Source organism: Vanellus vanellus (genome assembly GCF_965231255.1).
Source record: "Vanellus vanellus genome assembly, chromosome: 9".
Taxonomy (NCBI): domain Eukaryota; kingdom Metazoa; phylum Chordata; class Aves; order Charadriiformes; family Charadriidae; genus Vanellus; species Vanellus vanellus.
This window is the reverse complement of record NC_138914.1, coordinates 8673030-8686736: the sequence shown is the minus strand read 5'-3', so window position 1 is coordinate 8686736 and position 13707 is coordinate 8673030. Positions and strand designations below refer to the sequence as shown.

The 13707-nt window shown below is 45.0% G+C and overlaps 1 protein-coding gene across 1 annotated transcript in view; it reads right to left on the bottom strand.

Moving 5' to 3' along the window:
• LOC309675273 (contactin-4) overlaps positions 1–13707 on the bottom strand; it is a gene marked incomplete at both ends in the record, with an annotated part of 173472 nt that overhangs the window by 49321 nt on the left and 110444 nt on the right. Inside the window, one exon of the mRNA XM_082487533.1 lies at positions 13454–13604. Coding sequence (XP_082343659.1) covers positions 13454–13604 — 151 coding nt within the window. The remainder of the gene's footprint in view (positions 1–13453; positions 13605–13707) is intronic.

The window sequence follows — 13707 nt, the reverse complement described above, 5'->3', positions numbered from 1 at the left end:
AGCACCAAGAATTAAAACAAACCTTTTGGAAGGTCTTCCTAGCTAATCGCTGCTCTTGCCTTGCTGCAGCGAAAAATACAGAGTACTACGCTTTTCTTCTTACTTAATTCTCAATATTGATTTCTGAGAAAATACTACGAACACTTCTTCCAGGGATGTGAACTGCTGTGTGTAAACGTGTTTTCATTCTAGGCTTTTCATTTACAGCTTGCTAGGTATGAAGAATTAAAGGTGAGGAGAGTATAAACTGCAATTCCTTCAGATTATCATAAAAACCGATAAATATTATTCTAGAGAGACAGAAAAAAAATAGAACATCTTTTGCTCAGATAAATATTTTTGAGAAAACACCAGGGGCCCCTTTGGCAACATCTGAATTCAATATCAGTTTAAACCAGTCATGGATCTGGCATCCTAAGTTCTCCCACAATTTTCTTTTTCAACAAATTGTTTATCTGCAATGACGGAGCAGTCCAAATAAATAATACTGCATCCAGCCTATATTAATATCTACAAACACAAAAGCTGAGTTTTGTCATCATCCTCCCTTTTCCCCATAAATTTTTGAGACAAGTCTGGAAGTGACAAAACCTCATCCCGAAGGAGTGGGGCGGCGGGAAGGAAAGAAGGGAGCATTTACAGCTATTAGAGACTTCATGTAAATTGTTTAGAGATGCCTAGAGTCATAACTCAAATATAAAAATATCCCTAGGTTATCTAAGAAGAACAGTTCTCTACAAAATATCTTTCTTAAGGGATGCTGATAACAGGGAGAAACAAATGAAAACCAAACATGAGCGCTGCTAGGGACCCTGAAGGAGATGAGTAGGCTGTGCTGAATTTCAAATAATAGAAACCTTTTGCCTTCTCTCCCTTTCCGCTCTTTTTTTCACTACACACAAAATTAAAACAAATACAGTAAGAAAGACCATGTCATAAAAATAAATATTTGAGGAGGCAGATTTGAGTAAAGCAAAGGAAAGCTCCTTTTACACAGCTTTCATTCCTTAGACATGAGGCAATGATAATTTAGAGCTATATGGGAAGAATTTGCAAGTCTAGAAGGGTCCAGTGGTGCAAAGAGCCAATTTTCCGTTGATTTTGGTGGGAAGTGAAGACCACCCCCCATGGGAAACTGCCCTTTCAACACAGCTCTTCAACTTCGCAGTTTATTTTTACAGACTAAGTTTGTCTTTCGCCGTAAACCGTGAGAGCTGCAACGGCACGGTGAGGGACGGGGATGCTCTGCACCCGCAGCCCCAGGACTTCTCCCCCAGATCAGCTCTTGGTGGTGGCGGTGGAGGGGCAAAGCACACTTGCAAACCACCCCTGGAAAGGCTAAAACATCCCTTTCTGCACAATTACCCACCCAGAGACACGCCGCTCCCCACAAAGCATCCTCTCGCACTGGGAAGCGAGGTGGACCTTGTGTAGAAAGCAGCAGGTGCTACGACTGCATTCAGTTTACCTAATGTTCGGTGAAATATTTGCTGTGCTCATTCTTCCAGGGCAGTGACTATAGCCAGAGGCACAGAGACTAAGTGACTTCTCCCGGTCTATGAAGAGGGACAGTGGAAATCCCAGGAATCAAATTTGGAAGCGCAGCCTCCAGCCACCCTCGCCAATAACTCCTTCCCCGACCTGGACAAGCCGTCACCCTCTACCTGCAGCAAATGCTTCAGAGGTTTGGAGAACGTGAGCATTAAAGGGAACTCCACTGAAGCTCATAAAAATTGTTCTCTTATGAGAAAAAAAAAAAAATCCGTGCAAGATTTTCTGTGCCTCAGCTGCTGACACAAACCATTTCTGGGAGCATTCATGAGATTAGAGCAGAAGCAGTAAATGCATTCTCAGCTTATTTGTTCCAGCTGATACCACCCAAACAGAAGCCCAAAGGCACAGTCTTTCAAAGATATCTTTTCCTCTAGTTTCAACAAAAAATGCCCTCAGTACAAAGATAAATTACCCACTCCACTCGTAATTGACATTAACAGAGATTTGCAAGATCCAAAGACACATTTACACCACTTAAAAATGATGTTTAAATAATCATCAAAAATATCACCAAGTCTGCTAGGTTGTCTAAAAAGTTCATTAGGAATCCTTTTTCCCCCACAGACACATAATTATTTCCTTAGATTTTAAACACGCGTTTCTTAACGTGCGGCCCTAAGTGTAAAATCATTACCTTCTTGATCTTAATCACGGAAATATCCAAGAGAAGAAATATTTGATGATAATTTTTCCTTCAAAACGCTACAGACTTCGTAAAATCGTTATTACTATTTTCTTCAACTGGAGGACAAGTCTGAACCACACATCAATTTCGAATTGCATTTAAGAGCCTAATTACAGGCATTTATTTTGGAAAGCGCTGGCTGCAGCGTGTGCTCACAACGGAGAGAAATCCGTCTCGCCGCGGGGAGCCGGATCCTGCCGCCACCGTCACAACAGCACCGCGGGGGGAACGTGCTCTTTGCTGGATTTCTTTACAGAGCGGGAGAAAAAATTCACAGCCGTATGCACGGTACCTAGAGATGAATTTAATAATCATAAAGATGAGACAGCTCAAGCAGGAAAAGCAGCGGCTGTTTAACAGCACGCAGCGAGCGACAGTGTTTCTGATAAGGATGTGTAAACACGGGACACGTCTTCCCGCGCTCTGGAGGTCTGATGCCTCTGAGATGGGGCTCTCCGGATGCTTCATCCTCTCCTTTTGCCCGCCTCTGCGAGCAGGGCTCTACTTTTAAAATTAATACACAAGCCTCAAGGTAAAAGCCCGTTGACTGCTCTAGATACCCTGGGTCACAGCAGCACTGCCAGTTTGGTCAAACCACGGCTGGGCTGCGGTCGCGAGCTCGTTCCAGCAGCAGCAGCGGTAGCAATGATGTCCTACATGTGTATCACGGAATACTACAATAACACCACGCTGAAAATAATCTGCTGGGAAAATAGGAACAGATTGCTGATGTTACAGGAGACTGTGTCAAGGTGTGAGAGAGAGTCTCATTTCTGGAACGCCAGCTGAAGGTTGGGATTACATGCATCGGCATCCAGGTACGCTCGACAACAGTTTGTGCCTGGTTAGAGGAAGCAATTTCCTAGCTCTACAGGAGCAGATAAACGAACATGCAAATTTTAGACACCAGCCTAATTACTTTACACATGCAAAATAAACCAGCACCAAATCTGGACTCTAAATAAATTCTAACCCTTAATAAATCGCTATCCCTTCTCAGGTAACCTTTTGCTAGAAACAGGTCATAGAATCATAGCATCATTATGGCTGGAAAAGACCTTTAACATCATCAAGTCCAACCGTTATCTAACTCTACCAGGCCCACTTCTAAACAGTGTCCCTGAGCACCATATCAAGATGGCTTTGAAATACATCCAAGGATGGCGACTCAACCACTTCCCTGGGCAGCCCGTTCCAGTCCTTGATAACCCTTTCAGTGCAGAAATTTTTCCTGACCTAAACCTCTTCTGGCACAACTTGAGGCCATTTCCTCTTGTCCTATCGGTTGTAAGTTGGGAGAAGAGACCAGTTGCTCGGGAATAGAAGGAAAAGACAATGAAAGAACAAATGGGAGTCACCAACTAACTATCAATGCTGAAGAAAGGTTCAATCATCAGAAAGCTGCTGAAGCGGAAGAGGTGGACAGCTAAGCTTTGGGGAGAGACCATTTATAGGGTTGCGCATGTAAGCACACGATAGATATCTCAAACTACAAAAGCAACAGGATTTATTGTCTTCACTAGATATACAGAAAGAAAAGAAAACAGGTCCGTTAACTGTCCCTAGGAAGCAAGGAAAAGTTAGTGACCTGCTCCTAAAGAGAACTTTGGCAAAACTGACTGGTTTTCACCAATGGATTTCAGTTCACACAAACCAGTGTTTTTCGGTGTTGGCACACGCTAAACGACAAGTGTTTAGCTGACAGACCCACAGCCACGATGAGTTTATGTTAAAACATACTGTGATCTTCCAGAACAACAAAGAGCTAAACCCAGCTTCTGCTGGGGAACAAACACTCCATGAACATGACGCCACCAAGCTTAGGACGACTGATTTCCAAGACCGCTGACCACTGAATCAAGTGGATTCCTGGTTCATTTTAGCTCTCTTTTTGCAGAAAATGGGTTAAACTAAGTTGACACACCAGTTATTTCAGATGTTCCAGTGAAGTAGAGCCATCTTCTGCCATTGTCTTTGAAAACTAAGATGAATGCTGCACTGACGATTCAAACTTCAAAAAGCTATTTGCAGGGTGTCATTTTTCATTTTGCCTAGGCAGGATATAATGAAAACCCGACAAGTTATTGATGGTTTGGTTACCTGTCTGCCTTAAAGAAATTGCACAGGTGTTTTATTTAAAATAAACCCAGAAAGTCAACACAATTAATGCAAAACAATGATAGGGAGCATCCTTTGAGGTTTTATTTTCTGCTGAAGTGTCACTAGACCGCGTGTCCAAAAGCCACTACTGGCAATTCATCTCTCAAATAATCAGTATAAAAATATTACCGTGGTTTGTACTCTGGCATCACACTGGGAAAGATGTGCTGTCTGTCCTATTGCCATTTGCTTTCTGGCTGTTTAAAGTAATTAACCACTAATTAGGAAGTTTGAGGCAACAAATAAAAAATTGGAATTCATACAACTTTTTAAACTCAAGACACACTGACAGAATAAGAGAAAAAACCTTTCTCTTCTTGACTGATTTCACAATTTTTCTTTCTCCAAATGACATAGCATCAAAGTGAATATGTTAAAATTCCTGTTACAAAAATAATACCTGAGGGGTCTGTCAATCAACAACCCTTGCGTGGAAGTCCTAGAACTCTTGAGAAAACCATGGCTAACGCCTTCCAGAGAGAAAAGTCTTTCCGAACAGTTTTGAAGCACAGAAGGCAATGAAAAAATGAGGTGCGATCTTTCTGCTTTTCCTTGGCCACACCCCCTCCACCTCCTGGGAGGAGACACTGCTGCTTTGGGCTTTACCTGGTGACTCCCGCCGAGTTTGTGCTGGCCTGGGCACTGAGGACAGGATGGAGAGAATCCGCTTCTCCCCGCCCAGGACTTCACCTTCCTCACCAAATCAGCTGGTAGCGCCTGCATTGGGTGCTGTTCTTCTTTACAAACCAATTAACATTCACCATCCATATTAATAAGCCTGCAGGCATAGCCAATAGGCTTCTCAGCTACCGCTGCCTTGTGTCCTACAGCCCCCAGCACGGGGTCCCCATCTTCCTGGTAGACCCCAAGCAGAAGACCATGTCTCCTTCTGGTGAGGCTGGGGTTTCGGGGTGGCTCTGCTTGGGTCTTTGTTGGCGGTTGGGTACAAAGCCCCGAGTCTTCATTGGACTTCCACTGTTGCTTCCCAGTCTCGTAAATCTTTATCTTCTTTTCAGAAGTTACCAGGGCACTATGGCTTTCAAAACTGAGCTCACCCTTCCTAGCTCATCTGACTCTAGGCTACAGTGGAGAACAGCGATGAAATACCTGGAAGAATCTAGACCTAAAAAAATTAAATCCTGAAGTCCATAAGCCACTTCTGAAAATGAATTGTGAGCACTTTCTGGAAGCGTGGTTCCTCTCCTGAATGTTATTTGACAAGGTCTGAGTTAGCTGGCCACCCTTTACGCTTCCCAATGCTTCTGTGACTGAACTCAGTTGGTAAATGCCACTATATGCTGCTTTACAGCACTTTTATTGGTTACCAGCTAAAAAAAGAAATAAAAAATCTTCCTGCTTTAAGCAGTACGGCTTTGTGCGTGCAAGAGGGTGCTCATGTATCACGAAGCTTGTCAAGACTGCAAGATAATGGGACCAACAGGGAAAATTTCCATGAAGATAGTGAGCGTGCCTGGAGTATCTAGGTCAGAGGCTGCTCTAACAAAGTGCACTATGAGGGTCCCTTTATACAGAAACTTGTTTAATTAAGATAACAGATGTTGCTATTATACAAGTCATAGTGAGTGGCTGTTTAATTGGACACTTTCATATTCTTTGCTACCAGCACAGAACATCATTTGTTTTTTATGAATTTCTTTCCTTACAATTAAACTGTATAAACAATGCATGCACTGTATATTCATAGAAAAGAAACAGCTCTAATGATGTAAAGGTTTTTACATGAACCAGAATGGGAGAAGAGCAATTTGTTTTGGAGCTTAAAAGTACAATTATTTTTCTCTCCTGGACTGAGTGCGTGTCTGGTGGAAGGGTAAACGTGACTTCCAATAGCTTTAGGAGAACATTAGGAATGAAGACCATTGTGTACTTATTTTAAACATTCGTGATTTCAAGGGAATACACATTAGGTTTGGAGGTGTGCAAGCTCTTACCAAGTGCATGAGATAGCTACAAACACTGCCAGCCCCGCTCCCCTCCTCGCAGCGATGCCCGAAGCAGCCCCAAGCAGGGCTCTCCAACACGGGGCAGCCGCTGGAGCCAGCGCCAGCACAGACCTCAATGCTTCACCTCACTGCCGTACCGCCGCCTGGTCCCGCGCTTTTGCTGATCAACACCTCGGCGGGTGGCTGGTTGCAAACCACAAGACTGGCAGAAATATAGTATTTCCCTAAATAAAAGCTGTCTTGTTTTTCCAGCAAACAGTCTATGCTTGGGGTGCAAGGGAGAATGAGCGCAGCAGGAAGCCGTGGTAGACAGACCGAAACATGACATCTCCCTCATCTGTTTTTGAACCACAGAACACTACAGCTTCGCCTCTGGGAAATGTACTGCGACCAGCTCTGGGGCCCCCACCATCAGAAGGACACGGAGCTGTTGGAGCGGGGCCAGAGGAGGCCCCGGAGATGCTGCGAGGGCTGGAGCCCCTCTGCTGGGAGGACAGGCTGAGAGAGTTGGGGGGGTTCAGCCTGGAGAAGAGAAGGCTCCGGGGAGACCTCAGAGCCCCTTCCAGTGCCTAAAGAGGCTCCAGGAGAGCTGGGGAGGGACTCTTGATCAGGGAGGGGAGCCATGGGATGAGGGGGAATGGTTTGACACTGAAACAGGGGAGATTGAGATGAGATATTAGGATTAAATTCTTTCCTGTGAAGGCGGTGAGCCCCTGGCGCAGGTTGCCCAGAGAAGCTGTGGCTGCCCCATCCCTGGAGGTGTTCAAGGCCAGGTTGGACGGGGCTTGGAGCAACCTGGGCTGGGGGGAGGTGGCCCTGCCCATGGCGGGGGGGTGGAACGAGATGATTTTAAGGTACCTTCCAACCTAAACCATTTCACAATTTTATGAAATGACAGTATGTCCTTCTGACAGATTGATATCTAAACTGAAACAGCCTCAGAAATAAATGTAATTATTACCATTATTGCATGTAAATTAGTCATTTCTCTAAGTCAAAACCAAGAAAAGAGGAAAGGCTTGCAGGGAAAGTGATGCAAATGGGGCCTTACAAACCAGCACCCAACAACCCCTTCCAACGCTCTTCCAGCAAAATCATTCCATGCCAACAGCAAAATATATCCCTTGACCAATTCCATGAGAAATTTCCTTAAGATACTCTAACAAAATGGCCTCTTGTGGTAAGTTATTAAAACCCAGTTCCATCTGTGCAGTGGACTGACAAAACGCCCCAGCTGGCCGACGCAGACCACAGGACCAGTCTCAGGTCTGACGTTAAATCCCTGCGCTCCCACGGCTGAGCCCTCCGACACTGCGCGCCTCCGTGACAGCACCTGGTGCGTTGTTTTTTCATGGGTGACAGAAAACCGCATGAAAATTAAAGGGAGATTTAATTGTTTTAAAACGAACCGTTTTAAATTAACTGCAGAATTAGCTGGTTTAAATTATTTCAAAAACGCTTGCTGATCTATAGTTCAAAGAGAATTACAGTTCCATTGCAGGACGTTCCTCCACCAGTTTGGAGCGTGGGAGCAGCTGTGACAGAGGCTTAGTTTAATTTCAGTCGGCAGCGCTCTGCGTAGCCCCAGGATCTGTCTCTGATCATGCGCAGCCTGACTCTCCCTCCTGCACCCAGGAAATCTGAACGAAGGAGCCGGCGACTACAGCGACGTCTCATTTTGACCACTGTGAGGATGAACCGCTCTCACTTGCAACCGAGCACAGTTCTCCGTGGGAGCCGTGCCGTAAAAATGAAGAAATTGAAAGGTTTCTGTGATAAGATCACCTGAAAATAAAGGTTTTAAAGCACTAGCCTCAGTAGCAAATTTATCTAACGGTGTTGCATTAGAAGTAATTGAATTATTACGAGAGGATTAACAAAATCCTTCAAGAACAATCTGACTGCCGTGACTTCCCCTCCTACTCCTGCTGATGAATAATATATACAGTGTAATACCAGGAAATAATTGTCACAAATGGGAAATACTGTGGACCAGAGGATGCGTGGCTTTAGGAGTTCAGGAGTTTAAAGTGAAGTCCTCCATTCAGGACTTCCTTTCATTCACTTCAGTGTTATACAGCAACCATCAATTAATGGAAGTTTTTCCAAACTTGTGGGAAACTATGGATTTCTGGTTTATATTCGTAAATCTCATGTAAAATTACCCTCTACCTCTGTAACTCCCACTGGTATCTAGGGATGATTGATTTGGTGTCTGAGACAGCTTTGGAGCAAAGCAGAGTTCAAATCATGTCTTTCACATGGTGCAATAATTGCAGAAGACCACGTCTGTGTATATAATGCCTGTATGATGCTTAGATCCTATGTATACGATGCTACACATGCTATGTATTTTATATGCAAAAACTCACTTGATGTTGATTACGTTATTTCATAAAATCAGGGGGATGAAGACATAAGATTATAAGACCACAGTGCCACTGAGATTTAAATAAAACCCGTAAGTCCCGGCTCTACAGTCTGTGCATTCCTCACTCGAGGAGTTTTGCCCGGTTTTGACTGTCAGCCCTCCTTGGGCAGCTGGGCAGCATCGCTCTCCATCTCCATCTCACACGCTGAAGTCCAGCATTGCTTCTGAGTCACACTGACGTAGTTGGGAGGTGAGAAAATAGAACCTATGTAAAGGGATCCCAGATCTCAAAAATCTCTTCTCTCCTAATGTTGAGTTAGAATAAAGAGATCGGAGGTTAAGCGTACCTGGAAACGCGAATATAGGGGAGCCAAATAGTAAGTGAAAAACATTCTGAACTCAACTCAAATCTTTCTCTCTGATGATCAATCTGACACGTCCCAAAGAAACGTCGCAGTTTGGCAGTGACCATGAGACACCACTTCCACTCTGAGCTCCCAGTGCTTGTTGGCTTCTGGAATGACTCCCTACCAGCTGCAGAACTCGACAACTGGCTCAAACTTCCAGGTTATATGCATGATGGCGTATATTGAAAGGGCAAAACAACTTTCACCCGAGGAGCGTGCTGGGGCAAGGGAGTCCTAGGCAGGACTTGTATACTACTGTCTCTCTGATGCTGCAGCCTGCACAGCTTCTTGGTGACCATTCCTATCTAAAAGGTATCTGCTGCTCCTGAGTGAGGGTTTCACAGAAGGTAGGTGTATTTCAGTCATGTCTCCTGTCCTGGTGGCATGGAAGGTGGGAGCTACTGTGGCAGGCAGCAGACTCACCTGCTCTTACTCTACCAGTGGCCCTATGAGGCTGCTCCGTACAGAGTGGCATTAATAGGACTGAAGACCTTCCCCACAAAGTGTAACAGCCGTTTTGCACTGAAATGTGAAGGGAAGATCATGGATAGAAAATGATCTGTGTCCTCACCCATATAGAAATAGTCTTTGTTTCTAAGCAGCATTTGCAATATATCTATATCTGTGCTATAGCCGTTTCTATATAAAATTTACCTTCTGGAGTCAGGCTACTAACTTTTTATTAGGCCTCCAAGGCAGGATTTCCATTATTATGGAGATGAACTGCCTTTAATGACTGCAATAATGTAATTGTACCCCAGGGCAGAATTTCTAATAACACAATTGTGCAGCTCTCAACCACCAGTGAGAGATACCTTCAGGGCAGGTTATTCATTAGGGGTGCAGTACACACTACCCCAGCCTCCAGAGAAGAACACGAAACCTAAAACAATAAAGCTCTTTTTTTCCATGGTAGACTCTGCCCGCTGGGCAAACATGGAACAGCGCGCTTAGTTTTGCCTCCTGGACAGCAGTAGCCTCCCGAGCAAGAGTCCCGGCAGCAAAACGCGATGCACACTATTTCTGTCTCCAGCAAGGAGTCCCTAATGGTACAATGCGGCTGAAAAGTCACACAAGCCCCAGGAGAACTGCTCGAGCGATTGCCATGGTAGCCGTTGGAATTCAAAAGCAAAGACTGACGCATTAATGTTGCTTTTCGCTCCACCTGGAACTGTAAGGACCATCTATATTGATTAACCTTCACATCATCGAGTTCAGTTTGCAGAATCATCCAGATGTTCAGCTGCCCCTCTGAAACTTGAAACATCAGTTTAACCAGATTTCATTTAAGTTTCTTCTCCCACGCCTGTCTCGAAGCTCTGTTTTCTGCCCTAGATAAAGAGATTTCACAACAGCTTTTCTTGGCATCTTTCTTCCTATATGTCAACAGATTTTTTTGACAGCCAAGGAAGTTCTTATTTGAAGCCCACACATAAGTAGGGAGGTACTAGGACTGGACTCCAGTCAGTGCTACTGTCCCCCGGGATGGCAGGGAGGAGATGATGTCAGCAACCGATGAAACCACAAATACAGCACCGTTAAGCAGATGAAACCAGAAATACAGCACCGTTAAGCAGAGGACCGGGCACTTGGCCTCTCCTACCCCTGTGAAGTCAGACAGTGCTGATGAACAATGCCGCGATCATCTAAGACAATATAATTTCCTAATTGCGCATTTCACACAGTTTCTAGGTACAGACTGCAAGGATGGCGTGGTTAATAAAGGCGATGGCGAGGATTCAACACCCTCGTCCCCACGGGAGATACAACCGACTGCGTATAAGAACTAAACAGGTCCAACTGCCAAGTCAACAGAGCACTGTTCATTAAGACATTTTGCCAGATAGGTCCCGCTGGATGATTTGGCTGGCAGAAAAAACCCTGGGCTGAAGTAGCAGAAAATTTCACACCTGGCTGGGCACATTTCACGTCTGGTTTCCCACCCAGGGCTTGGTGCCCAGGTGGGAGGCTCCCGGTTCTGGCGCAGCGTGCTCACTCGGAGCAGGAGGAGCGTGGCAGCGAGCCTGCCGCTGCCACCGGCACCGACACTTCAGCCTCGCCGTGCTTTGCATTTGAGCTCAACGCTGAGCTGTGTTGTACTGGGTTGTACTCATAACCCGTCCCCCCAGCCACTGGGAGTCTGCCCGGGCACGGGGACTGCGACCAACAGACAGAATCACAGAATCCCAGACTGGTCAGGGTCGGAAGGGCCCTCTGGAGCTCCCCCAGTCCCACCCCCTGCCAGAGCAGGGGCACCTCCAGCAGTGGCACAGGACACGTCCAGGCGGGTTTGGAATGTCTCCAGAGTGGGAGACTCCCCCCCCTCTCTGGGCAGCTGTGCCAGTGCTCTGCCACCCTCACAGGAAAGAAGTCCCTCCTCACGTTTAGATGGAAAGACAGCAAGGTATACACTATTTAGCAAGTTTTTACAGTTATACCTGCCTCGTGCCTATATGCCTCAGGAGAAGGTCGTTCAGGAATCCGCTGCAGGTACAGCCTCACCCTACTCACACAGAGGTGTGCACCCTCCAGGGGTGCCCTGCTGTGGATCCCCTCATGTCTACTGTGGTGTGACTTCAGGTGACAGGGTTTCACCAGGGAGCAAATAATAGTTCCTCCTTTTCCCAGCTGCCTGTTTTTCATAAAGCTTTGAAGAAACCTGCTATTTTTGAGGTATATCACTTCCTCTCCTAACCTTGGTGGAAACCAGCTGAAACATCTACAGCCAGTTCAAATAACCAGTTCAAAAATTATTTGGAAGTAAACATACCAGCAGCCTGAGCTACCACCAAGCTTTACGCTAGCCCTGCATGAACCACGCTCCCTTGGGAAATCAGGATCCAGGAATTTCTGCTGTATGACAGCACCCAAATTTTAGGTAGGTTTGCAGATGAGAGAGTAGTGCTCAAAAAAAAAAAAAAATCACTTTGTTGACAGCATTGCACAGCAGTGACCAGGCGAGAAACACAGTGCTAACATTTCTTTCCCTTCCTAAGCCCTTGCTCAAATAAACTAATGCTTCCCCTCTCAGACCTAAATTAAAATGAGGAGAAAGAACTGTGCCATGCCTGGGAGTACAGCGTCGGCGAGAACAGCACATTTCACCTACAGACTGTGCCAGTGAAGACGGGGAGACGGATGGGACCTCATGGGGCTGACGCTCCAGAACTTCCAGTATTTAATACGTCCCCTCCTTTGCGCAATCTTAACCAGAAGAGCAAGTTATTTCCTTTTTAAAAATCAATATACCTTGATCTATTATAACTTTGACCTCGCACAGCTTTGTACCCTGGCTGCTAGAGGAACCTCTGTGTCACTGATCACCCAACTCTTTTTATCCCAGGAGGTGAAGTCAAATGGTCCATAGACAATAGCTTTGTAAAGACCAAGTAAAAGGAGCTAAGTAAGTCAGAAATAAGCCGTTTATTATTTTTCTCATCTGGCTTTAAATGAACTAAGCTTTTCACATACTCGTATACATCCCTATAGTATGTATTTCAATGTCCATCACAGGCAGGCAGGTTGGATGGAACAAGACTAGACTTTCCAAGATAAAAGCACAGCTCTAATGGGTTTAGGCTTTTAAAAATAACGATTTCCTGTAATTTCTGGCTTTTTGACCTTTACTAATAGAACAGGATTTTTCCCATCAATCCAAGTTGCGCATCATATTTTGGAGGACTGTCAAGGGCAGCTCTCCACGTCCCGCTCTCAGGCGCTGCGCAGGTGGGACAGGTAACACAACCGCACCTCTACACAGTCAACAACAAATCCCTGCAAAACTATGCATGTGAATCTGAAAGGTAGGCTCCTACTTCCTACTAATGCTCTCCTTTTGAATTAAATGGAAAAAAAAAAAAAAAAAAAAAAAAGACTTGGCCAGTGTGAAAAAACCTTCTCCAAGTCAGGCGTTAGGACTGCCAAATTAATTACTGACCCCAAATAATTCCTGTTTGTGGGACATTGAGTAATGTACCAGAGCAGTGTAATCTGCAGTGGAGGGTTTTATCTCCTGGGAAATATTTTGAAAAACAATGGCTATTTAGAGCAACGCAGAGGCAAAATATTTGCTTTTGAGAATGCATCTTTATCAGCTTCTTGGCAGGGATGCTTTAATAGCACACAGAGACTGGGATGAACACAATGGGAATAGAAATCTCACCCCCAGCTCCTTGAGACTGAACACTACCTGTTTTCACATTTATTTGCAAGTCAATTTTGGGAAGCTATTAATGACAAATTTAGCTTTCATTGCTGAAAGCCCCTGGGTTGGAGCAAGCTAATGAAAGAAATGGTTACTTTAAGACATTACCTCTCATTTTCTCTTAGGATGTCTTTTCCTTTCTTCCAAGAATAAGTAGGTCTGGGGGAAGCTTTCGGCTTACACTCGATGATTACTTCACCACCCACTTTAACAAGAGTTAACTTTTTCAAGAGTGTTTTGGAAAAGTCAGGACTGACGGCTGAAAGAAAGAAAAAAATAAATACAGATTAGAAATGCCTCTGGAAAAACTAAACTCTTTTGAATGTTACAATATTCCAGGGGTTTTTCTCATCTGGCAGCTC